The sequence below is a fragment of the Microtus pennsylvanicus genome, chromosome X (assembly GCF_037038515.1).
Source record: "Microtus pennsylvanicus isolate mMicPen1 chromosome X, mMicPen1.hap1, whole genome shotgun sequence".
Lineage (NCBI taxonomy): Eukaryota > Metazoa > Chordata > Mammalia > Rodentia > Cricetidae > Microtus > Microtus pennsylvanicus.
The window spans coordinates 49577650-49603304 of record NC_134601.1 but is presented as its reverse complement, the minus strand read 5'-3'; the positions used below and the strand labels follow the sequence as shown (position 1 = coordinate 49603304).

The 25655-nt window shown below is 36.1% G+C and overlaps 1 protein-coding gene across 1 annotated transcript; it reads left to right on the top strand.

Moving 5' to 3' along the window:
- Positions 1-53: 53 nt before the first annotated feature.
- On the top strand, positions 54-25608 carry Sh2d1a (SH2 domain containing 1A). Its single transcript, XM_075958236.1, has 4 exons — positions 54-416; positions 18764-18827; positions 23972-24104; positions 25085-25608. The coding sequence occupies exons 1-4, from the start codon at positions 280-282 to the stop codon at positions 25120-25122; spliced, it is 372 nt and encodes a 123-aa protein (XP_075814351.1). The 5' UTR covers positions 54-279; the 3' UTR covers positions 25123-25608.
- Positions 25609-25655: the final 47 nt, after the last annotated feature.

Below are 25655 nucleotides of genomic sequence, written 5' to 3'. Positions count from 1 at the left end.
CTTAATTGAAGTGTGAGAAGAGGTTCTAAGGCAGGTAGACAACATCCTGTTGTTGGGGCACTCGTGTGTCTCTCTCTCTCTCTCTCTCTCTCTCTCTCTCTCTCTCTCTCTCTCTCTCTCTCTCTCTCTCCTTCTCTCTCTCTCTCTCTCTTTTTTTTTTCATGCATACTGGCTGCCCTGGGAGTCAGGTGGCTGACTGACTGGGAGCCACCGCAGCAGCAGAAGCACCGTTTCCCTTTTCGATCATCTTCCTTCTGGGCCCACACGAGTCAACCAGGCATGGATGCTGTGACTGTGTACCATGGCAAAATCAGCCGGGAGACGGGGGAGAAGCTATTGCTCGCCACGGGCCTGGATGGAAGCTATCTGCTAAGAGACAGCGAGAGTGTTCCTGGCGTGTACTGCTTGTGTGTTTTGTGAGTACATTGTCCTAGTGGCAGCCTGGCGTCACGTCACGTATGTCCTGACCTTGCTGGGGAGTCCTGGAAGGAGGGGCAGAGAGTTACAGCCTTTAGTAAAGGTAATCAGGGACACAAGCAGCAGGAACCCTGAGAACTCTTCATCTCTCATGCCTGGTCCCAAGGCTTCCCCAGACTCAGCTCAGCGCTGTTGTGGGTAGTAGTTGGGTAGAGGTTGCTCACTGGGGATTTCATCTGCTGGGTCTCGCCAGTGTGTTTGTGGCAGCCTCTACTGTACTAGAGTAAGGATTTTCTGGAGCTGCTGAGTTAACTTCCTTCATAAGAGAGGCCAGGAGTTTAAAAACGTGGATGTCTGATAAAGGACAGGCCTGACAATCGTTTTAAAGAGTACAAAAAGAAAACCCAATTGTAACGGTTCCACTTTGGTCTTTACCAAGATTGTTGCCAGCCTTTCGCTCCATTTTGAACTAGATGCAGTTGTGTTTTGGCTCCCTATCTCCCCGGCAAAGCAGATGCGAGATAGAATCCTACCTACCATAATCAGACTCTAAGCTTGTAATCTCAGCAAACCAATCTTTTAGACCTTGAGTTTTCTCACTTATTAAGTGGGACTCATATTCCAAGGGACTGTGAAGATTAAATACCTCCATGCTTTTAAAAACAAGTGAGCACTGGTCTCGACACTGGGCAAATGTTCAGTAAGCTATGGGTTTCAGTTTATTATTATTCTCCTATCGGACAATTTATTTAAGTACTTATGGAGGCATTTCTATAGAAGGTCCTATTTCAAACGTTATTGTAAGCAGGATTTTTTTTTTAAAAAACCCACAAAACCCTCACTCTAGCACAGCCATTTCTGCATAAAAACAAAACAAAGAAAAAATGCTTTGTAGTGAGTGGACATGATGATACACTACGAAAATTTGAGGTACTTTCTGGGTCAGGCGATAAAGATTAAATTGTGGATGGTTTGAGAGGTTTGTCATTGTATACTGATTTTTAAAAATGTCCAAGCATTATTCGTGGCAGTTTTCAGCTCCTGCTAAATACATTTATCATAAAAGCTAAAAGTTAAATATATGGAAAAATAATTTTTCTGTGTTGGGGACAGAGTCCAGGATTTTATATGTGTCTGAAAATTGCTTTTCCACTGGACTGAACATCCAGCTGTGGGCTTGGACCTTTCTGCTTCCCAAGTGGAACCCCGAGAAGGGCAAGGAAAGCCAATGAGGATCCTTAGGTTTTTTCTTGTCAAAAGATGGAGGATGGTGAATGAAATGAGCTGCTTTGGCTTAGCAGTGGGTTACGCAGCATGCTCCTTAAAGGGAAAATGAAGGTTGAAAAGAAGCCTGTGTAGCGGAGAGAGGTGGAGACAACAGACTTCTCTTCTGGTCATTCCAGAAGGTTCCCATGGCTGCTCCACACTCGGATTTTACACCTTCGGTTCAATATACATCCCTTGGCCATTCTAACAAATGTAAAGGACCTCTCTGTGTTGCTAGGCCATTGGTTTTATTGAAGGAGCTTTAAACTTTCTACTAGCTTGCTTAATTATATATGAGATCTACTACAAAAATACCTTCATGAAGGAATGAATATTGTCTTTAGTACCAGAAACATATCCTGGTACATAATAGGCACTCAGCAAACAACTTGGAATTGAATGCATGAACTGTGAAGACAGGTTGTGTTCTTTATGACAAGGAGCCTTGGACTGACAAGAGGCCAGGCTGTGGCCTCTAGGGAGTCACTCAAATTCTCTGGGGACTTCATCTTCCAGTCACATAAAACAGAAATCTGGTTTTGTTTGTTTGTTTGTTTGTTGTTACAAAAGATTGCTTTAAGTAAAATCTTGAAGAGAGGAATCCTTAGTTTTTAGGCAGGTGGGTCAGTACCACGTAAGGAAATTCTCATTATTTTAGTTTTCACTGAAGGTGAATGCTGCATAAATGTAAGTTGTTGTTGACTAATTTCTCCATGAAAACCTCTTCCTATGAAAATAGATAAGTAGAGAATTCTTCTTCTGTCATGTGGGTTTTCAGAGTTATGACCAGACTACGGGGGAGTGATGAGACAAGATGCTTTGCCTTGATCAGTTCTTCAATTATTTTGGAGTGTCCCTTTTGCTACACATAACCATTTCATTCTCTCTTACTGGCACTATGTGGTACTTGCAAAATGTTATTTTGGAGCAAACTATGCACTCTTAATTCAAACTACAGATTCATATGATACAGAATAGAAAGAAATAGACTCATGCATTCATGAACAAACATAAAATAATTACATTTTACGCAGTGCCACCTTATTCTATATTTTGTTTATTCCCATTAACCAAGAAAGCTTGCTTGAATTTCAATTTAGCCTATTTTTATTGTATGCTTCAAATTGTTCTTTCAAACTGTACATTCCCCTTTCCCAGATTAAATTCCAGTTGTGACTCTCAGACAGGACCTTTCCTCCCATTAAGTTTTAGAAAACAAAATGTTTCAACATTGTAAAAGTTTTCCACTTAGACAATTGCTGCTCTTCATTCATAATATGAAGTTTTTTTTCAATTATTTTCTCTAAGTAAAATTAGAATTAAAACAATCTGTCAAAATAGTCTTTTTTTTTCAAGACAGGGTTTCTCTGTGGTTTTGGAGCCTGTCCTGGAACTAGCTCTTGTAGACCAGGCTGGCCTTGAACTCACAGAGATCCGCCTGCCTCTGCCTCTCGAGTGCTGGGATTAAAGGCATGAGCCACCACCACCTGCCAAAATAGTCTTACCACTTATTTGTGATATAAAATTTGAAAACATAGGTAATGGAATCAAAGGAAAAATAATCTATAATCTTGTGACTTAAAGGCAACTACTCTTAAGTTTTAAGTAAAATTTCTTCTATATTTTAGTAAGATGAATATTTTTGAGCATGTACATTTTTCATTACATTTTGTTGTAATTTCCATGTAGTGTAAAACAAAAGCTGATCCATATGTAATATTTTCACAAATAAATTAAAGGCATTCTTTTTATAAGGGCTGTATTTTAGTTTAGCTAAGTTGTAAATGAGCCATATTTTTCTTGACCAACCTCTTATTTCTTATTGACAAATTTTGCTTTATGACAGCTTCATACATTTACATCAGCCTCTTTTTTGACACTTGAATCATTCAATACTTTTAAATTACAAATTCTACATTTGAATGATTACTATAAATATATATTCTAGTTTATATATGTGTATTTTTTCTTAAAAATGAGTATTCTTGTTAAAAACAATTTTCTTGTAGTTTAATGTCTAACTTTTTTTTATCATATTTATACTCTACTTTTCATATTTTAGATTTTGTTAATGGCACTGACTGTTTTTGATGTGGTTGTTAAACTATTTTTCCCCATTTGTGAACTGGCTATTTGCATACTTTTATCACTTCATGATTTGGATCTTACTGCTTTTCATACACACACTCATGCATGCACACACACACATGCACAAATAAATAGACATATCTTGTTATATTGCTGATATCCTTTCTCTGTTTGGTGTTTGTTATTTAATATTTTTAGTACTGAAATGCATCACTCGGTTTCTTCATGTTTGATTTCTACCTTTGTTTTCCAGTTTCTCTTCCATAGATACAGAAAATTTCACTGTTTTGTTTTAAATATGTGGCTTTATTAATTTTTGTTCTATTCTTTAATTTCATTTGAGATTTCTTTCTTTCTTTCTTTCTTTCTTTCTTTCTTTCTTTCTTTCTTTCTTTATTTTGGTTTTTCGAGACAGGGTTTCTCTGTGGTTTTGGAGCCTGTCCTGGCACTAGCTCTTGTAGACCAGGCTGGCCTCGAACTCACAGAGATCCGCCTGCCTCTGTCTCCCGAGTGCTGGGATGAAAGGCGTGCGCCACCACTTTTTATGTGCATAAAAGATCTAATTTGGTTTGTTTCCAGGTATTTACCAGTTGTCCAACATTGTTTACTAGATTGAACTTTCATTCTTCATTTGTTAGACTACTTTACCAAGTACTAAAAGAACTCAATATTTATAAAATTGCTATTATTGTTGTTTCTGGACTATTTGGTTGAGTTGATTTATTTATGCTTATCTTAACCAAATCAGTGTATCATAATTTTCAAACATACTAAGAAGCTATTAGCTATTCTCATCTACTGATTATTGGTGATGAAATCTAAAATAATTCTGTTAAATTGAATTAAACTAATGTCAATAAAAATTAGGGAAGTTTGTCATCTTAAAGAATTGACTCTTCTCAAAGATATAGTATAATATTTTATTCTTTTTTCATTTTACAGGTATATAAAATTTCTTTCATTGAGTTACATATTATATCCTCACAACTTTTCATTTTTCACTCCAGTATAGATATCTACTAGGTAATACCTCATCATCCCCTAGGAAAACTAATTAAAAATATGTTAATAATAAGCTTGAAAAATAGCATATTTCCACAATTAACATCCCTATGTACAAAGCCAACTTTATACTTCTATGCTGAAAGGTTTGGAAGAAACACATTTATAATCCTTTAGTTTTGAAGACACATAATGATGAAATTTTCATATGTATCTTTGGATAAAAGTTATCTTTTTGACTTTTTTTGATGGGCAAAATTGATGATGACTCTGGTAGTATGCTAACACCTTCCAGCACTATGAGCTATCCCATTGTAGATGAAGCTTTCAGGTCTGTTCCAGCTTGACTTTTCCATTTTCTGTGCCTCAACTATGTGGTGGTGTCTGCAACAGGGTCTTACTGTCAAGTTCTGAAGGGGAACCAAGAGCTTTGGCAATAACTTGTAGTGTCTGGTAGTCTATTGAACCTCACTGGCCAACAACTCCGAAAGACACAATCCATTCTTGATAATAGACATTTCATTTGGTATAATATATGATGTCTATTTGTTGCTCTATTAGATTAACTCAATTTTAACTCTTTTTATATATGTGTATAGGTATATGTTTTAGGAAGCATCTTCATTAGTAGTTTTATTTTTTTCCTTTCCTTTCCTTTCCTTTTCTATTTATTTATTTATTTATTTATTTATTTATTTAGGATTTCTGCCTCCCCCCCTCATCCGCCTCCCATTTCCCTCCCCCTCCCCCGATCAAGTCACCCTCCCTCATCTGCTCGAAGAGCAATCAGGGTTCCCTGACCTGTGGGAAGCCCAAGGACCACCCACCTCTCATTAGTAGTTTTATACATGACATTTTGGAGAGGTCTTTAGTGTTATTTATCCCTCCCTGTCTTCTACTCTGCCCCTACTCGATTTAACCTTTCCTGTTCCAGTATTCCTTTTGATTATTTATACCTGTGTATTCTGTCTCTCATTCCTTGAAAGTTGCCATCCAGGTCCCCTTAGTTCTTCCCTGACCTCTATGGGTATTCCAAATGAAACACACATTATCTTGAGATTCAAAGCTAAGATTCACAAATGGGAGAAAACCTGTGATGTTTGTCTTTCTGGGTCTGAATTAGCTCACTCAGAATGGCTATATCCAGTTCCATTTGTTTGCTTGCAAATTTCATAATTTCATTTTTATTAATAGCTGAATATCATTTCATTGGTAAACACATCACATTTTTACTAGCCATTCACCAGTTGACGGACATCTAGGCTCTTTCTATTTCCTATCTATTGTGAATAGAACAGCAATGAAAATGGATGGGCAAATTTCTCTATAGTAGATATGGAGTCCTTTGGACTGGAAATAAAGTGCCCACCACACAACCGTATTTAAGAAATAGAGGAGATACAGTACAATAAAATTCCAGCATATCAGTTGTAATAGCAGGGGACAGTGTGGCAAAGAAAAGTAGGGCAATAAATTTGAGATTATAAAATTTAACGAGAAATCATACTTTAGTTTATATAATTTTAGATTTCTTATTTATTTGCATGTGTTGTATGTTTGTGTGTGCGTCCATGGATAGCATAAGTCAGAGGTCAGCTTGCTGAAGTTGGTTCTCTCCTTACATCTCCGGCTTCGCATCCATAATCTGCTTTTGAAATTCTATTGGGTGTGTTTATTGGTGTCATATCTTCACAATAACTTGGGTAACAAAAATCTTTTTGGATTTTCTGTGTAGAATTTATTAATAGTAGAGTGAGCCCAAAAGCTATCCGAGTAATACTTGTTACACATCAACTACAAAATGGGTACTTCACAGGCAAATATGTTAAAATCTGACTCTGGTTAACATTGGAAAATTGAAGCTTCAGGAATACTCAGAAGTTGCCATTTAGTTTAAACATAGAGGAAGTCTGTTTAACCTGTAAATCCGCTCCCCACCCCTTCTCCCTATTGGGCTCTCCTCAGTTACCTCTCCTGTTCTAGCCTTCAGCAGACACTTCTAGCCCTGTGTCCTAACAGACTTAACCTTTTTGTTGAGAATTATACTTCCAAGATTTGCTGTTAGACCAAACTGTTAATTCATTTCTACTAATCTAAGAAGTGTATCACACCATGGGGATTAAGAGCCAATATCTTCTTGCAAGACCGCCCGAGTACACCATCAGCTCTGCCTCTTATCTAGTGATTTTACATTGGGCAAGTTTCTGAAACTTCTTTTTGCCCTGGATTAACAAGCAGTGGCGGTAAGAATAGGGCCATTACATAGTTTCCCCATTAGTATTGATACTGAATGACTTTAGATTATACTGGAAATTCCTATCCACTCCAAAGGAATGAAATTTGGACAACAGAAGGTTCAGAAACCTCTTGAGGGGAAATACTGGTTTAATAATGAAAACTTTGTTTACATGGTATAATTATTACCGATATAAAATATTCACTTAAAATTTAGCTATAGCAGGACTCCTGCTTGCAATCCCAGCACTTGGGAAGTGAGGAGGGATCCCCCCCAAGTTTGAGATCCGTCTGGCCTGTGTAATGAGTTCTGGACCAGCTTGGAAAAAATATCCAAAGCCCCTCAAAATCTGTTGCATTAATTGTGCTTTAAATGTTATATATATATATATATAGCAATGATGTGCAGATGAGAGCATGGGAACCAGCTTGCATTATTTTCAGTGTGCTGTAGACGCCAGATGTGCTTACAGCTTTTCTTTTGAGAAATCCTTTAATTGGCATAAAGAAAGTTAATGTGGTTTTGTTGGTTTGGAGTGAAGCACTATCCACCAGAGATACCCATCAAGAAAAGAAAAAAATAAGCTGAGTGGCTTTGCACTTGCCCTTTACCAGTCTGAACACCTTTTAAAGGCTTAAGGTACAGGGGCTAGAGAGATGGCTCAGCAGTTAAGAGCGCTGGCTGCTCTTCCAGAGGACGTGGGTTCAGTTCCCTCCAACCACATGGCAACTCACACCTGTCTGTAGCTACAGTTCCAGTGCTTCTGACACCCTCTACAGACATGCTGGACTTGTCATCAGTTCCAAAAAGCATCTAAATTGGAGAAAGAAGTGAAAACTGATCTGTTTCTTGAGTTGTCTATATTCACAGAGCGAGTCAGAAACGTTTAACAGCTTTTAAAAATGAGTTATGCTTTTTTTCCCCCTTTCTTCTTTGTGGTTTACAAAACTACAGTATTTTCAGCTTCTGTGAATTCAATAATTTTAGATTCTACGCGTAAGTGAGATCTTGCAATATTTGCCTTTTTTTGTGCCTGGTTTATTTTACTTAACATAATGTTTGTCCTCCAGGTTCATCCCTGTTGTCAAAAATAGATGATAATATTTTTGTTAAGGTTGGATGGCATTCCATTATAGTTTGTTTTTTGAATCATTTATGATTACTGAATATTATAATTAGTGCAAAATAATGGGTTCAGCATTATATTTTCTTACATATATAATATGTTTTGATCATATTTACCCGATCTCCCTTTTTTGTCTCCTCTCCTTTGGTCTTCTTCCTTTTCTCAACTAGCTTATTTTCCATTTTCATGTTTGCTTTAAAATCTGTATTCCTCACATGAGGGACAGCATATGAGGGTATATATCACATTTTCTTCGTTCTTGCACACAAAGTTGATTCCGTATCCTTTATAATACAGATTGTGTTACCTTGAACATGGCAGACTCTTTGACATACTGGTGTCATTTGGATATACACACAATCGTTCTGTTGCTGAGTCATGCAATACTTTTTTATTTTTTGAGGAACCCCCTTTCTGTTTCCCACTAACAGTGTGCAAGTGTTCTCTTTCTCCACATCCTCACAATATTTACCTTTCATCTTTTTGGTAAGAGTCACTTGAAAAAGTGTGGTTTCAATTTTCATTTCTCCAATGATTAATGATGTTGAAAAAAATTTCATATATTTGTTGGCCATTTTGTATGTATTATTTCGTAAAAAAAATCTGTGGAGGTTCATTGCCCATTTTCAAGCAATTTGTTTTCTTACTGAGTTTTTTTTCTTCAAATCTTAGTTATTCTGGGAACCAACCCTTATCAGGTTGAAGGTTTGCAAATACTTTTTCCATTTAGCATTTGTCCTTCTAACTCTGTTATTTCCCTGTCTATGAAGAATTGTTTTGTTGTAATTTTTTTTTTTACTTTTTTTTTTTTTTTTGGTTTTTCAAGACAGGGTTTCTCTGTATAGCCCTGGCTGTCCTGGAACTCACTCTGTAGATCAGGCTAGCCTTGAACTCAGAGATCCACCTGCCTCTGCCTCCTCAGTTCTGGGATTAAAGACTAGCACCACCACCGCCTGGCTTACTTCTACTTAATTCATATTCAATTTTGAGGACATATATAAAAAATATTCCCTTATTTTGAGTCATTGTTACTTTTTGGAGTAGTTAGCTTAATTTTACTTTATATACTATTAAAAACTTACTTGTCTTTTTCTTTTGACTTATTTGCCTGGAGCGTATAAACATAAACAAGGCTATTTGCTAAAAGATATGAACACTGTTACAGCTTTTATTAACACACATTACTTTTTTCCTATAACAATGATTTCCCACAGACAGAGCATATGTGTTGCTTTTTAAAAAAGCATATTCCATGGCTAGGGAGCTGATTCATTGGTTAAAATCAGTTGCTGCTCTTCCAAAAGATCTGCGTTTGGTTCTCAGCAGATCTTTTATCAGGTGGCTAAAAAATGCTGTGATCCTAGGAATTCAATTTGAGTTGTTCCGCTTTAGGTTTTTCCCACCCATACTATTATGAGAGTTGTCTACAGAGGACCATTGACTTAGAAGTAGAGGCCACACACTGCCGGTTTGAGAAGAGACAAAAGTTTGTTCATTCTCAATTCAAGGGCTTGGGGTGGGGGAAATTGTTAATATTAGATACCTTAATCATGAGAAAATGGATGTACCATTGACACCAGCTTGTTTGGAGACGAAGAAGGTAAGAGCTTTTGAAGTGGTACTCAGGTTCCTGCTGCTTAACCGAAAGTGAGATAACATCAGATTCGTTAGGAAACTATTTTCAAAACATACTCATTTATTTTGACTAAATGAAGCTGAATGATGGTATGGACTATATCCACTGTATATTTTGAGGCACATTGTTTAGACTATGGAAAGCAGATACCTTATCATTTTGCCTAAATTACTGAGATCTTTTGTTTTTATGTGTGTATGTGTTTGTGTATAAGTGCTTACAGGTTTCCACATGTGTGTGGAAGCCAGAGGACAGCTGCTGTTGCTATTCCTCAGGAGTTGTCCATCTTGATTTTCTGAGATAGGGACTTCTCCCTTTTCTGGTGTTCACCAACCTGAGTTGCATGGTTGACTAATGCTGGGGCTACAAGTGCATGCCATCATCTCGGCCATGGATTCATGGGACTGAACGCAGGTCTTCCTGTCTGCAGGCAAGCACTGTACCAACCGAGTTATTCCCCAGCTCTATTGTTTTAAAATAGATTTTAAATATTATTATTTCCGCATCACCCTTAAGTTTACTATGAATCGTTCTCATTAATTGCTTTTCAAAGGGAATAATAGAACTCAGGGTCCTGCTTCCATCTCCATTTTGCTGGATGACTTCAAGAAAGTCCCTTAAAACCCATGTTTCAAGTGCCTATGGTGAATAACAGAAATCAAATCTCTTGTCTTGTTCCCTGTAGAGCACTTACTGAAATTGCTGTGCTTTAAAGTAGATTTAAATAACTTCAAAATAAAAGCTTAACAGTGAAATACATATATTATCTTTTTATCACGTGTAAGCACATAATAAGCTACTTGTATATATGAACCAAATATTCTGGTAAAGCTACATTACAAAAATAAAACATTTGTTTTGGAATCACACCAACATTTACATTGACTCTTTGTTCAATTTCTCAAGTCAAACGGACCCGATTAGAGTGTTTAAATGTCTTTTGTAGTTCATTAGATAATTAGTACTGATGGATATTGATTAAAGGTGTAACAATTTAATTCAAATATTTAAAGACTTTTTTACTTTTTTTTTTTTTTTTTTTAGTTTTTCGAGACAGGGTTTCTCTGTAGCTTTGGAGCCTGTCCTGGCACTAGCTCTTGTAGACCAGGCTGGCCTCGAACTCACAAAGATCCGCCTGCCTCTGCCTCCTGAGTGCTGGGATTAAAGGCGTGCGCCACCACCGCCCGGCTTAGACTTTTTAATTCTAAAGGGACGTAATGCCAAATGTGGCCAATGAACTAAGCATAGCCCTCTTTTTGTAAGAATTTAGTATCATCTGCTCTTTTAAGTTTAAACACAGTGACTTGAACAGACTTAGTATGTTTCCTAATCAAGGTTTCCTATTGATCCAATCCTGTGCCTAAGAACAGCAACAACAAATATAGTAAATGAGACCATGATAACTTATTTATATCCAAATTCAAAATTTGTTTGAAAATTCAGCAAAAGTTACTTTTTCTATTAAGGAAATATTTGCTAATAAAATATGAGAATTTGGAGAGATGGATCAGTAGTTAAGAGCACTGACTATTCTTGCAGAGGAACTGGGCTTGGTTCCCAGCACCCACATAGTGACTCACAACTGTCTGTAACTACAGTTCCAAGGGAACCAGTGCTCTCTTCTGGCCTCGATGGGCACTTCACATATATAGTTCACAGACATACGTGCATGCACAATAATCAAACACATAAAATAAAAAAAATCTTTATGAAAAAGAAAGTCATGAAAAATGACACTGATCACCCAGGAAGTGAAATTCAAAAATCACACAATTATTCCGTCACTCCAGTAAAAATAAATAAGTAAGTAAGTAAAGAAAGAAAGAAAAAAAGAAAGAAAGAAAGAAAGAAAGATAGAAAGAAAGCTAATTGCAAAGAAAGCAAAGAAAACAGTGCACACTAGCCAGAAAAGCCGGACAGTGCATGCCTTTAGTCCCAGCCCTAGAAAGGAATATAAGACAGGAGGAGACAGCTCTCGGCTCAGTCTCATTCTGAGGATTCCCAGAGGCAGGATTGCCATTTTGGTCTGAAGTGGAGTTAAGATGCAGTGGCTGACCATTTTGCTTTTCTAATCTTCAGGTTGAATTCGAATTTCTGTCTCTGGGTTTTTATTAATAGTCTGGGGGAAGTTTGAAGGGGTGTAGGATAGGGAAAGAAAGATCAGTATGCACTAATTGTTCTAGTTTGCTTTCTATCGCTGTGATAAAACCAATCATCAAAAGCAGTTTGTGGAGGAAAGATTCATTTCATCTTCCAGCTTAAAGTTCAACATTGAGGGAAGTCAGGACAAGAGATCAGGGCACAAGGAGTCAGGAACTGAAGCAGAAACCATGCAGGAATGTTGCTTACTGGCTTGTTCCCCATGACTTGCTCTGTTTGCTTTCTTTTATAACCTGTACAGGAGTAGCAGCACCTGCTGTGGCCCTCCCACATCAATCATTAATCACGAAAATGCCCACACAGACTTGACTATAGGCCAGGCTGATAGTCACCACTCGAGCTTGTATCAAATTGACAAAAAATTAACCAGCATAGTAAAGTAGGAACACAAATTTCTGATTTGCTTATGTATATTTGGATGATGATAGATAATAATAATAATAATAAAAGATTGTACATTTAAAAAAATTAGGCAGGATTCTATGTTTACATTTCAAGGAAATGACAAATGTTTGGATAAATATATTTGTCCTAATTTAAATATTATACTATATATATGAATTAAAACACCAAAATAACTGAATATGCATGACTTCATTTTTGTATACTAGTTAAATAAATCTAGCTGATAATACATTTTAAAAGCTTATTAATCAAATTAAGTATTATTATTATGAACACTGAACTATAATAAGTCCATATCCATTATAGTGTGAGAATTAAAAGAGCTTGGTCCAAATAACATTTTTACTTCTGGATCTCTGGTCTGTTTTAGTTATTTTATTTATCAACATTTCACTTTCCTCATTTATAAAATTCATTTTATCATATACAAATAATAGAATAGAGTTCATGTACTATGGTATAAAATTATATCTCTAAAATTCATATATTAAAACCCTTGCCTTAATGTGTCTCTATTGGCAGTAGGGCCTAAGGAGGTATTTAAAATTAAATGAGTTCATAAGGATGGAACCATAATCTGATAGATTTGGTGACTTTATAAGAAGAGGAAGGACGTATGTACAAACAAAACACCATGTAAGCATAAACAATGAAGGTGGTTGCCTATTAGCCAAGAAAAGAGGCCTCAGAATGAAATTTACCACAGTGGCATCTTGACCTCGGACACTCAGCCTGTAAAACTGTGAGAAATAAATGTTTATTGTTTAAGCCACCCATTTGTGGCATGCTGTTATAATAACCTTAGTAGGCCAGGACAATGACTAAGAAGTGTGTGTGTGTGTGTGTGTGTGTGTGTGTGTGTGTGTGTGAATAACAATTAATGGAAGAAGAGGCCATGAATCTGAAAGAGAGAGTAAGGATGGGTATATGGGATGGAAGGGTATCGGGATGATAATAAATGATACAATCAAAAATAAAATAAAAATATGGGTGTTAAATGTCATTCTCATGACATCTCAGATGTAAAATGATTGGAAAATGGAAGAAAAATAATCATTGTTCTAAAGCAGCAAAGAACCTCTTTGTTTTGTGGAAGACAGAATCTGTGAACAATTGCAGTGATTACCTAGCTTACATCTCTTTAAAAAGAATTTCTTTTATTTTTAGAAATTATATAATAATTTACCATTCCCCTCTCCTTTCTCGCAAACCTTCTCACACACTCCTCTTTTCCCTCTTTCAAATCCATAGCCTTTCCACATTAATTGTCGTTACGTGTATACACATAAATATATAAATATATGCATATATATTCCTAAATACATAAATACAACTTGCTCACTCTATATAACGAGTAGGAAAATTATCTTTCCTAGGGAAGAGCACGACAGTTAGTTATCCAGTGCCAATTGATCAGCCCTGAAAACATATACATACAAGTAACTTTATATTCCTTTTCTTTCTTTTCTTTTTTCTGCTGTAATGTTGATGACTTGACCCTTGCTAGGCAAGAAATCTGGCACAAAGCTGTATATCCGCTTCTAAACTAGTGGTGTAGATTTCTAAGGTAAAGTGTGAAGAAACATTGCTTATGGTAGAACACAAAAAGAGAGAAATGATTTGAATGAAGAATAATTTTAAAATGCAGAAAAATTTTAGCTTACCTATAATGCAAAAATGTTAGAGACCAGTATATAATGCTGTTGTTTGAACTGTGTGCCCCCCAAACAAATTGAAACCTTATCCCCAATGTAACTATAGTTGCATATAAGATCTCTAGAGCATAAGCAAGGTTAAATTATATTGTAAAAAAAGAGGTCTGCATTCATGTGTGGTAACGCATACCTGTAATCCTGAATCTCAGCATCTGAGGCAGGATAGTCACAGGTTCCAACCTAGCCCAGAGTTTCATACAGCTTGTCTCAAATAAATAAGTAAGTAAAAATAAACAAAGCCAAATCTAATGGTGGCTTAACAGCAATGCAGGAGGGAACATTTTCTGGTGTTCGTGAGTTAAGACCTAAGAATGAAACCTTCCCTGCTTATACTTTGCCCTTGGAGTTAGCGTCCAGAAATATGAGAAATACCCTCTTTCTCATTTAAGATATTCAGTCTATGGTATTGTTTATGGCAACTGAACAGAAAAATCTCACATTTAAAAGCCTTGTTATAGAGTAGAATTCATCTAAACAGGCATACAATACCTATGATTCAAGTAATGGGAACAATATTTACCATATTTGAAAGGACAAACTGCTTTGAAGTATTAGCTGTTTTTTCTCTCATTAATTTTATAATTTTAATTTACATATAATTGTCCATAGTGATGGCATACAATGTGATATTTCTGCAATGTATACAATGTTTAATGATCAAATTAGGGTAATTGCCATTTTAATTGCCTCAGACATTTATCACTCCTTTGTGCTGGTAATGCTCTGAATGCTCCTCAGTAGCAATTTTGAAATAGACAATTATAGTTGTTGTTAGCCATAGTTATCACGTTGTCATGTAGAACATTACAGTTGACTCCCTCTGTCCATCAGCATCCCATTTCAATTAACTATTCTAATCCTCTATACTACCCAGAATCTGCTAACCACCATTCTTTTGATTTTTTATTAGCTTATTCATCTTATTTTATGTGTGGGTATTTTGCCTGCATGTATGCATGTACACCATGTGCTTGCTTGGAATTCATGGTGAGAACAAAAGGGCATCTGATACCCTGGAAATGGAGTTACAGATGGTTGTGAACTTCTGTGTAGGTACTGAGTCCTCTGTGAGATTAACAAGTTCCCCTTTTTGTCTAAATAAAAATGAAAGGTTTTAACTTTAACATAGTACAACTATACGCAACAAACAGTTATCAAATAAGAATTACATTTATAATATTTAATCCATTTGTATTTAGCAAATTCAGAGAAAACACCATATTATCTATCTTAGTGAGGTGCAATGTTTTATACCTAACTTACATTCTATCATAACGAAAAAGCTGAAATTCTAATTACTTTGTCTTTTAAATCCATCAAAGACACCAGAAGGAATTAATATTACTTATCAACAGAGACATCCGCCTTTACAGTCACCCAAAGTTCCTCTGCAACATTAGGGAATCCATCTTCAGCCTATAGGCCTATAGTATCTGGCACACTTTCACATAAATCAGGAAATATGAAAGACCATTTTGCCTATATTGGCAGTTTGTCAGTCATTTTCTTCTGTGTCCTGCAGAATGTCTGGCAGAGTCTTTCATGAAGCAGGAACCCTGAAGAATGGTATCATCTTGTTTTGACAAGTTCAGCAGTCACTTTTCAGAGGCTTTTGCATGTCCAGTTTGTACAGCATACTGTCAGCAGTCAAGGAAAAGCAGTTTTTTTGCCCAAATGGCTAGCCTTGCCATATTGAAAACAACTTATGTGGAGTTTCTTTAATGCCCATCATATTCTCTGAAGTAAATTGGTACTACCAGGAGCAGATATATCTAATTGTCATGAGAAGCTCTAAGTTAACAAAACATTTTAAATATCATATTCTATGGGTATTTAAATTAAGTGAAGATCATTTATCTACCTAAATATATCTATTTAACCTTGAAAACATACCTAATGTGAATACAAGTTTAAATATTATAGACTAACTACTAATCTCATTTCCTAATTATACATTGCATTTTGAAATGAGCTGCATAAACACAATACCCCAAACAAGAGTAGAAACATATATAGTAACAAAAATAACTTTAAATTTGTATCAATATACCAAAATCCATGCCAATGTAAAATATCTGACACTCATACTTGTATTTTTGTCCTATATTCCTGTATTCCCCTAAATGATAGAAAACATCCATTAACAAAACAGCACTCCCCAAAATCTTGGGAATGTGGACATTGTTTACTCTTGACTGATTCCTGTTGTCTGTAGCAAAGGCATCTTTAGGGGTACCTGAGAAATTTGAGATAATGGCCAAGTCGGAAGACCAGCTGTTACCTTTGTTGATAGATATCACCTGTCAAGGTTCAGGAGGTTGCCCCTGATCAAACCTGATTCGTATTAATCCTGAAGGAATTCACAGCTTCTCCTCTCCTGTGGGAACAAAAGCAAAACCTCTTCTCCAAAGCAATGAAACTTTTAAGTTCCATTTTACAAATACATTGTTTGACTTCCATTTTAAAGTGTGGTCATTTCTAAAGTATATAGACTGGTTTATTTCTACAGTCCCTCTTTCATTGCCAGGTATCTTAACAGCTCTCTTTTGCTTATCAGCAATCAAAAAATTCAAAATCAACACAATACCATATTGGATTCAGACTCTCTATGTATTTCTCATCTTATGTGGCTTTTCTTTTATATTACTTTTACTCTCTCTTTAAGAACTTTATTATATTTTAAACTCTTTATTTCTATGGTTGTTTATACCCATTTTCTTTTCTTAAGCCTATGCCATTGTTCAACACATTGGAATGTGTTTAGAGTTTTTTCCCATCTGTATCTCTTTTACTGTGTATCTCTAGTCTTTTTGTGAGCAAAATTTAAACTATTAAGCTATAGCTGGGTCTTCTGAGAGACTCTATTGGCTGGCTCTATGCACTTCTAGGTTCATGAGAGACAAGCCTGAAGCTCATGGCCCAGTTGGAGGTGTGTTTGCCCAGGAACTACTTTCAACCCCCTAGCTATGAAATGCCAGTTCCCTGCACTATGGCAGGCATTTTTTTTTTTACTTATTTTTTTGTTTCTATTTAGGGTAAAAAATGCTGTTTAAATGCTTTTCTGTAAGGCAGAGTTTCTTAAAGGAGCCATATCTATTGTTTTTTTTTTTCAGTGTTCTCAGGCCTTAGGGATCGTTGAGAGTCCCACATTGGGTGACAAAACGTTTTTTTCTTTTTGTTTTTTGTTTTTTAGCTCTTTACTATTTAGGGGCCCTGCCATCCAGTTACCAAATAAATCACATAGAGGCTTATTCTATTTATTTATTTAAAATTTCCACCTCCTCCCATCCTCCCATCTCCCTCCCCTTTCCCCCACCCCCTTCCCTCTCCAGTCCTAAGAGAAGTCAGGGTGTCCTGCCCTGTGGGAAGTCCGAGGTCCTCCCCCCTCCATCCAGGTCTAGGAAGGTGAGCATCCAAACAGTCTAGGCTCTCATAAAGCCAGGACATGCAGTAGGATCAAAATCCAGTGTCATTATCTCAAAAACCCAGTGTCATTATCGGCTTATTCTTTCTTATGAATGTCTGACCTTAGCTTGGCTTGTTTCTAGCCAGCTTTATTTTAACTTAAATTATCCCATTTATCTTTTGCTTCTGGGCTTTTATCTTTCTCTATTATATATAACTTTCTTTACTTCTTACTACGCAGCTTGTTGTGTAGCTTGGTGGTTGGTTCCTGGTGTCATCTTCTTCTCCTTTCACTTACCAATCTTTTTTTCCCAGATTTCTCCTATTTATTCTCCCTGCCTGCCAGCCCCGTCTATTCTTTTTCAAGACTAGCTATTGGTCATTTAGCTGTTTATTAGACCAATCAGATGTTTTAGACAAAGTAGCACTACTTCACAGAGTTAAACAAATGCAACATTAAAGAATGCAACATATCTTTGCATCATTAAACAAATGTTCCACAGCATAAACAAATGTAACACATCTTTCACTAATATTCTACAGTAAGCAAGTGTTTTAACTTTTTACCCATCTCTCTAGCTTCATGATAACCACCATTTTATTCTGTACTTCTTTGAGGTCAATATTTTGCCTTCTTCATTTAAAGGAAGTTATATACTTTTTGTTTTTCTGTGCTTGAATTAGTTACCCTCCTACCCTCCAGTTTTATTCATATTGCTGAAAATAGCAGAATTTAATTATTTCAAAGAATGCATAACATTCCATGGTGCAGTACTCCTTTTTAAAATTCAATTACTATTACTACTAAATTACAATGTTATAAAGTAATAAAATATTACTATTTATTATAATAGTAATATTATAAGAATAATTATATTTCATAGCATGATACACTCACATTACTTTGGTAATTAATACTATCAGTTAATTTAATTGAATCTTATTTCAGTCAACCATTTTTAGCTTAAGACTATGTACACTTACAAAACAGTAAGACTCTGTTAAAGGTGTTTCATAATTATGATTTTTTTTGTCAGTGCCAACAGGTCTGTAGTTTCTTTTTGTCCAGTCTCTTTATCACACACATCCTTAGGTGTATTAAACCACAGAAAAATCGTGGGGGACTGTGATTAGGCTGAAATAAAATGCAAGCAAATTAAATCCAATGGCTTTGCTTCCTGTGACTGCCAAGAAGCTGTCCGTTTACATCCAGTATATGTAAGTTTTATAGATAAAAGTAAATTCAAGTTTAGAGCATCCATTGTTCTTCTGGAAACTATTAGTAATGGAAATGCATTCTTTCACAGGTATCAAGGTTACATCTATACATATCGAGTGTCGCAGACAGAAACAGGTTCTTGGAGTGCTGAGGTACAGTTCTTTTATTTATTTTTGCTTCTTTGGGTATCAGAAAAGTGCTTGAAATTCAGGTTTGTTTATAAAATAGAAGTTACATAGTAAATTACCAAAATATTAATCATATTTAAATCATGAATGCTTAATTCCACAGTTGTTGGTGGTTCATTTAGAAGCCTTTAGAAAATTTTGGTTCCAGACCTGTGTGGAGTGGGATCACTTTGAAGAATGAAGAACTTTGATGGATGATGCCTAACTTACTTACAGAGCCTATACAAACTTTTAGAAAGCATATACTGAATAATACTGATGTCTACATTGGTGCTGTTGTGGATAGAAAAAGGCAAACTGGAATTTCTCTTTTCTACTAGTCACTAATAGCCTTAGGAGATATAACAAGGAATTAAACTGCAGTGTGAGGGCCTGGGCCATGTTCAGTGCATCCAGGCTCCATGTGCTTCTTTCTATAATTACTTTTGATGGAAGCAATTTGTAAAATGAGAGGAGTCATTTCAAGGAGTGTAAGATAATGCAAGTAAAGAAGCTCTTAGCTGCAGAGTCTAGCATATAGTCAACATCCAAAAATATGAACTACTGAAAGCTTCTCAACATGATTGTGTATAGTCCAGGGCTAATTTACCAAGCACAAGAGTCCCGAGTTAGAGGCATTTGCAAGTACCCAGACAATTGGTGCTACTCTGCATGCGTCAGCAAGACTCTCACAAGAGCCATGTTGGAGGCCTCTGGGTAGGAGGGATAGAGAAGAGGTAAAATTGCAGTTTTTATTTAATACAAATATTCTTTGAGAATTTCATACATGTATGCACAACAAATTCCTACCTGCTTTTGCAGTGTTTTAAAGGCATGTTTTTCTGAATCACAGTTCTCTTCTATCGTAGGACTCCCTAGCAAGGGGGTTGCAGGAGAGGGAGAGGTGAGTGGGTGTAATTCTGGATACTTATCTGACTTTAATTGTGAAGTTCTCTTTAGCTTTCCTTATGAACTGGAGATTTGAATAAGATTTGTTCAGAACGAAGGTGTCTTGTGACTGAAAATATTTGAGAGCCACTGTGTCAGTCCAAGAACTGAGTGAATTCTTTTTCCATAGTACCGTAGAAAGTAGCAAAGAATAGCCCATTTACAAACTACTGTGTGAGTCCAAAATTGTAGCTTTTAAACTTTTGCTTTAGTTGGTTTCTGACTTTATAATAGTCCATCCAGATAGTTGAAGTATTTCACTATGATCTTTGGGAAACATAGATGTTAATATTAACTTCTATTAATAGCTTCATTAATCTGTGCATTCAAGACATTATAAAGTTTTGAAAAAAATTTAAAATGTCTTACAAATTTATCAGTAAAAAGCAAAGTACAAATTATAAGCATTTAAATTGTGAAAACGAATTAGAGTAGATTCAAATACATTGTTATTTATTGGTTAATTTCATATTTTAGATTTTGTCTTTAACTTTAGGGATTTTAGTTTTTTAAAAAATAGGATTAGGGATGAAACCCAGGGTCTCATGCATACCAGGAAAGTGTGATACCACTGAGAAATTAATTAATTTTGTTTTTTTAATTGCTATATATTCACTGTACATAGTAATGTGTTTCATAAGACTAGTATATAACATTCTTTGATTATGTTCCTTCATATAATACTATATCACTCCCTGGTCACACTGTTATTTTGTGTCAGGATAATTCTGTCATACTATATAAGGAAAAATCAGTATCATTTCTAGTCAAAACTGTATTTCCTTTTAAAAAAGTCCATCACTGTAAATAAGTAAGCAATTTGATTTATCATGAGGAACAGTCATGTGTAGCTGGTATATGTGAATTTGTATATGGGTTGCCACAAAAATCCTTTTCTCTCAAGAAATACTTCAGCTGAGCAATAAAAATATTTTATGGAAAGAATCTTTCATATTTTTGTGATTTAAAAATTAGTTCTTTAACAATTTTGCATGTTTTGATCATATTTGCCATTGTCCTCCAGTTCCTCCCAGATCCATTCCTCTCTCCCTATCTACAAAATTTTGTGTACTCTTTGTTTTGCTAAATCTGTCAACTCAATTTGTGCTACCTAAATATTCTTGGATGTGTGGCCTTCCACAGAAGCATGATTCATTTACCAGGGGCTATTCTTCTAAAGAAAGCTGGCTCTTCTTCTCCTGGTAGCTATCAATTGCCAATAGCTCCTCGCCTAGGAGTGGGACTTTGTGTACACCTCCTCTCTTCATGCTGGCATTTGATCTGGGTTAGGCTTGCGCAGGTCCTGTGCATGTTGTCATAACCACTGTGAGTTCATATGTGAACCTGTCCTGCTGGGTCTGGAAGACATGGTTTTCTTGTCTTTACTCTCTTTTCACCTCTCTTCCTCAACGATTCCGAAGCTTTGGGGAAAAGGGTTGTGATATAGATTCTTAGACCCATTTTATATTTTTTCTTTTCTATTTCACATGCGACTTCATATCACATCATTGCATATTTGTAATCATTTTCAGAAGGAAAGGGTTTATTGAGCGTAAATATCCCTTATCCTGTTGTCTGATTTGACCCTCTTTATATAATAATATTGAAATTATTTGCACCACGAGAGCAGAAGATTTGCATGGATTATCCCCAAATGGGAAAGAGGTAAAAACGTCTTGTTTTCATGAAATGCATATTGCAGTTTCCTGTCTATAAAATTTGCCTTCTTGTTAAGGTGAATATTAAACTAGTGTGTAATTCTCAGAGCTCATACCACCTGGCTGGAAGAAATTTCTCCAGAGTGTATTGAAGACCAGCTGCGATTCAAAACATATTTCCATGGATAACTAAGAGGTGGCAGTATGGGAAATACCCAAATTTGAACAAGAATCGAATTCACTGACAGGATAGTGGCAGCGAAGCTGTGTGTGTGTGTGTGTGTGTGTGTGTGTGTGAAATAATCTTCCAAAAATGGGATAAGTGGCATTTGTACTACTTTCAGGAAAACCATTTTAGTTTGCCACACCATAAGAAAAGATCACGTCAGGAATATTCTACCCTCTGTCCCTATGTAATTATAGATATGTTTTAAGATGTGATATTAAATTGAACCTTAAATCTATTGAATTATAAAAGACAAACATGCATCTTTTTCATTTTAGATAGAGCACTGCTAAGGATATTAACTTAGCCCTTGGAGGCCAAATTTATGATGAGTTGATTAACATTTACTAATGTATAGATTGTCAGCAGTGCATTGTCAAAAGTGGACTGCTCTCTCTCTGCCAATTTCTGTGCCTTTGGCCTTTTATGGGTAGTTGGTCACCAGGAGATCCTTAGCTAGTAAGCAAATTACTTATTAGCCTAAGCAAATCATCATAAATTAGTTCAGTCATTTGTTAAAGAAATGCCGCATCTCTAGTTCAAATTGCTTCTAAATGTCCGGTGGTATTTGTCTTCTCTGTCAGCATGGATAATCAAGTGTTTACTATCAGTCCCCATAGAAATAATGCCTCTGTTGAAAACGCTTTTATAAGCCACAAGAAATAGCCTAAATGAAGTGTGGTTTGAAATGATTCCCCTCTGGGGAAATATGCAGTTTCCCCTCTGGCTGGTGTCTTCAGCTTCACTCAAACTTCTTGGTCTAGTCCTAATCTGAAAGGAATGAAGAGAAAATTTTGCTGCTTCTGATTGTATGTGTGATTTCACATCTGCTTATTATTTTCCTTTATGCAAGATGATTAGGTTGAATGTTTGTACCTGTAAAATGAGACTAATTGAAAGAATCAATACCTACCAATCCATGAGAAAACAGTGAAGGCAAGAGATGGGAAAGTACGTTGGCAAACAAAAAAATGCCCTCAGAAAGAACTAAGGTTGTATTTTGTACACATTGCATGACTTCGTAACTTGCAGTGTCTGTCTGGAGCTAAAGAGTCTCTGTGGGAGCGGTTATATTATTTCTAGATGAGGCCTCAGCAGAAATTTAGGAAGGTCTTCTGATCAGAAGGATAGAGATGGGCGGGAGACCGTTCTCTATCTGTTGAAACTATACAGGCAGACACTAATGTACAGCTAAAGAGAACATCTGCAGTGTTTGTACTGGAAAACTACCTACTCCAACATAGGCAATGACCAAGAATGACTTTGGATAGTCTGTTATCTTGAGTTTAACATCTAGTTGACACAAGTCTGTGTACCAGCCTTCGTGTTTTCTCATTAAATGCTAAAAACCAAGCAGTTCCCGTCCCAAAAAATCTTCCAGATGGAATAGCTGAAAAACAACTTTCTAAAAAGAAAAGAAAAGAAAGAAACAAAACTAGTCATTGTTCAATTGCTTGTAGCAATACTATTTTATTTTATGACAGTTTTGAGATGGTGCCTAAAGCAAGGCTCATAAGCTTTGTGGGGAATGTTGATTTCAGGCAGTGTCTTTGTGAGAGCACAGATGTCAGGGAAAGAATACATTCTTAACAGCCACCTGCAAATGCGATCTCTTGAAAAACTAACAAATATATAAATAAAGAGAACCTTCTACAGTCTTTCATTTTCGTGTCATATAGAAAGCCTTGGAATGGTACAGTGCTGACTGTGAGCAATCTGGGAAAAGAACACAAAATTAACATGAAGGATGAGTCAGTGTGTGTTACGAGGTAAAAGCACATGAGCATTAGCCAGCCATGCAGCTGTATGTATCATAGCACTCACTTTTTAATTTTCTGAGTAGTATTTTCTGTTGGAAAATGATGGCAGGGGGACGGGTTGTTGGTTTGGTTCCTCGGGCTTTTTATTAATGACCTGTAGGATCTGTGCTTTTTTTTTATGTTTAACTGCATCCCCTCTGTTGCTGAATTCATTGTGGGTAATGGCCTGTGCACCCTTAGAGGTTCGGGATGTCTGATGGGTAGCAGTCAGCAAGGGCAGGGCTGTGAGAGCTTGTACAAACTAGTCCTACCCTTGGGAGAACTGCAATGACAGCTCATTAGCTCCTCTTGCAGGGAAATTCAGCCAAGCAAAGCAAGCTCTTCTGGCTGTTGTTTTCTTTTCTTCCTTATGTTTTCAAATATTGGAGCAAGTTACACAAATGTTACCTCTCTAAGCATCCCTCTCACATCTTATGGGTCTTTTTTTTAAGCATTATGAGGCAAATAAATAATGTTTTTTGGTCTTTTCTTTTCCAGACAGCACCTGGGGTGCATAAAAGATTTTTCCGGAAAATAAAAAATCTCATTTCAGCATTTCAGAAGCCAGATCAAGGCATTGTAATACCGCTGCAGTATCCAGTTGAGAAGTCCTCAGTGAGGAGTACACAAGGTACCGCAAGTGTGGCTTCCTGCTCAGTTTTGAAACAGTTGGGAAGTTTAGAGTTGGGATCAACCTATTCATAACCACATAACAAGCAGGAGGACTCATAAGCAAAATTCAACAAGGAAGTAGTTGTAGCCAGCAAATCAGGTGAGAGGTAGCTATGCAAAGGGGCCGTAATATGCTCTAATACACACTTTTAATAAAATTGTCAAACTATAGAAAGTCTATGAAGTCAAGATATTTTAATCTCTTTATTTCTATCTTATTTTTCCTAGTTCTTTTTGTAGATAGTAAGTACCATTTTACTTCAGTAATCTATGCACATATGATTTGAAAGATGGGATAGTTCAGTGAGTACCTGGGCTGTATGTTCCCTATTGCTTAATAAAAACCCTCCTTTGCCCTTCTGGCACAAAAAGGCAAATGGTAACCTAATTTCTGTGATTCTGATTTCTGAACTGATGGTGTTTGAATGAATGACATTTTATAGTAGCAAAGGAAATCAAATTAGCACTCTTGGTTGTTTTACTGACATTCACAATTCTCTTGAGCAAAGCTATTATTAGTGAATGGATTGAGCTAAAGAATGAATACTAGCCAATTGATGACTCTGTCTGTTTTTCTTTTATGAGAACAGGTTAATACTCTGTTTTGAGTGAGAAGGTGTGCTTTGATTGATACAATTAATATTTATGATAAAACGAGTTTTTATAATTTGGGAACCAGGCTCAGACATAAATTGATAAATAGACTCAAATGTGATTTAAATTGACGAATAGTTACCCTTTGACATAGAAATGTAAATGGACCTCCAGTCTAGAAAGCATGTAACTTTCCTTCCTGTCCAATGATCTATTCTTTATGGTGGCATTTTAAATAATAGCTGCTTGAGGCATAGCATTGGGTTACATATTACAAATTTGAGTTAAACTATCATTTTAATACTGTACAAATTTTGCTTGACTTTTTCTAATCTTTTTCTTTAGGGAGAAGTGATTCTGATGTCTGCCTGAAAGCGCCATGAAGAAGACTAACACACCCTGTCCTTTATTTTCAATAATTTAAGTATATGCCAAGTCTTGTATATTGTAGATACTACAGTTCAGTGAACTGTAAATGCCTTTTAAACAGCACTCTAGACCTGTAATAGGAGCATCTCTCCCATGTCAAAGCTGAAAGTGGATGTTGTAGATAGCAAGTGTTTTAAATTGAGGACTGGGAAACAGAATCCCTTAGAGTATTTTTACTTCCTGTATTTACGAACGAGAAGCAGTTTAAAGCACAATGAAAACTTTACAAAAGATTAATGTCAATTCTTGCCACATGTAAATAAAAATAATCTTCATTTTTTTTGTCGAAACAGCGTTTCTGTGAAGTGTTTCATAGTTACTGATTTTTAAGCTTCTTGCTTGATTTCATGGTAGGAAGGTGTTTGGTGTGCAGATCTCAAGTCATTGTGGTGCCTTAGGCTTCTTTGGGATTTATGACGATGTGTATGAACAGAAGTATTAGATAAAGAGAAAAGAGTATTTGTTTAAATTTGAAATCGAGCTTCTT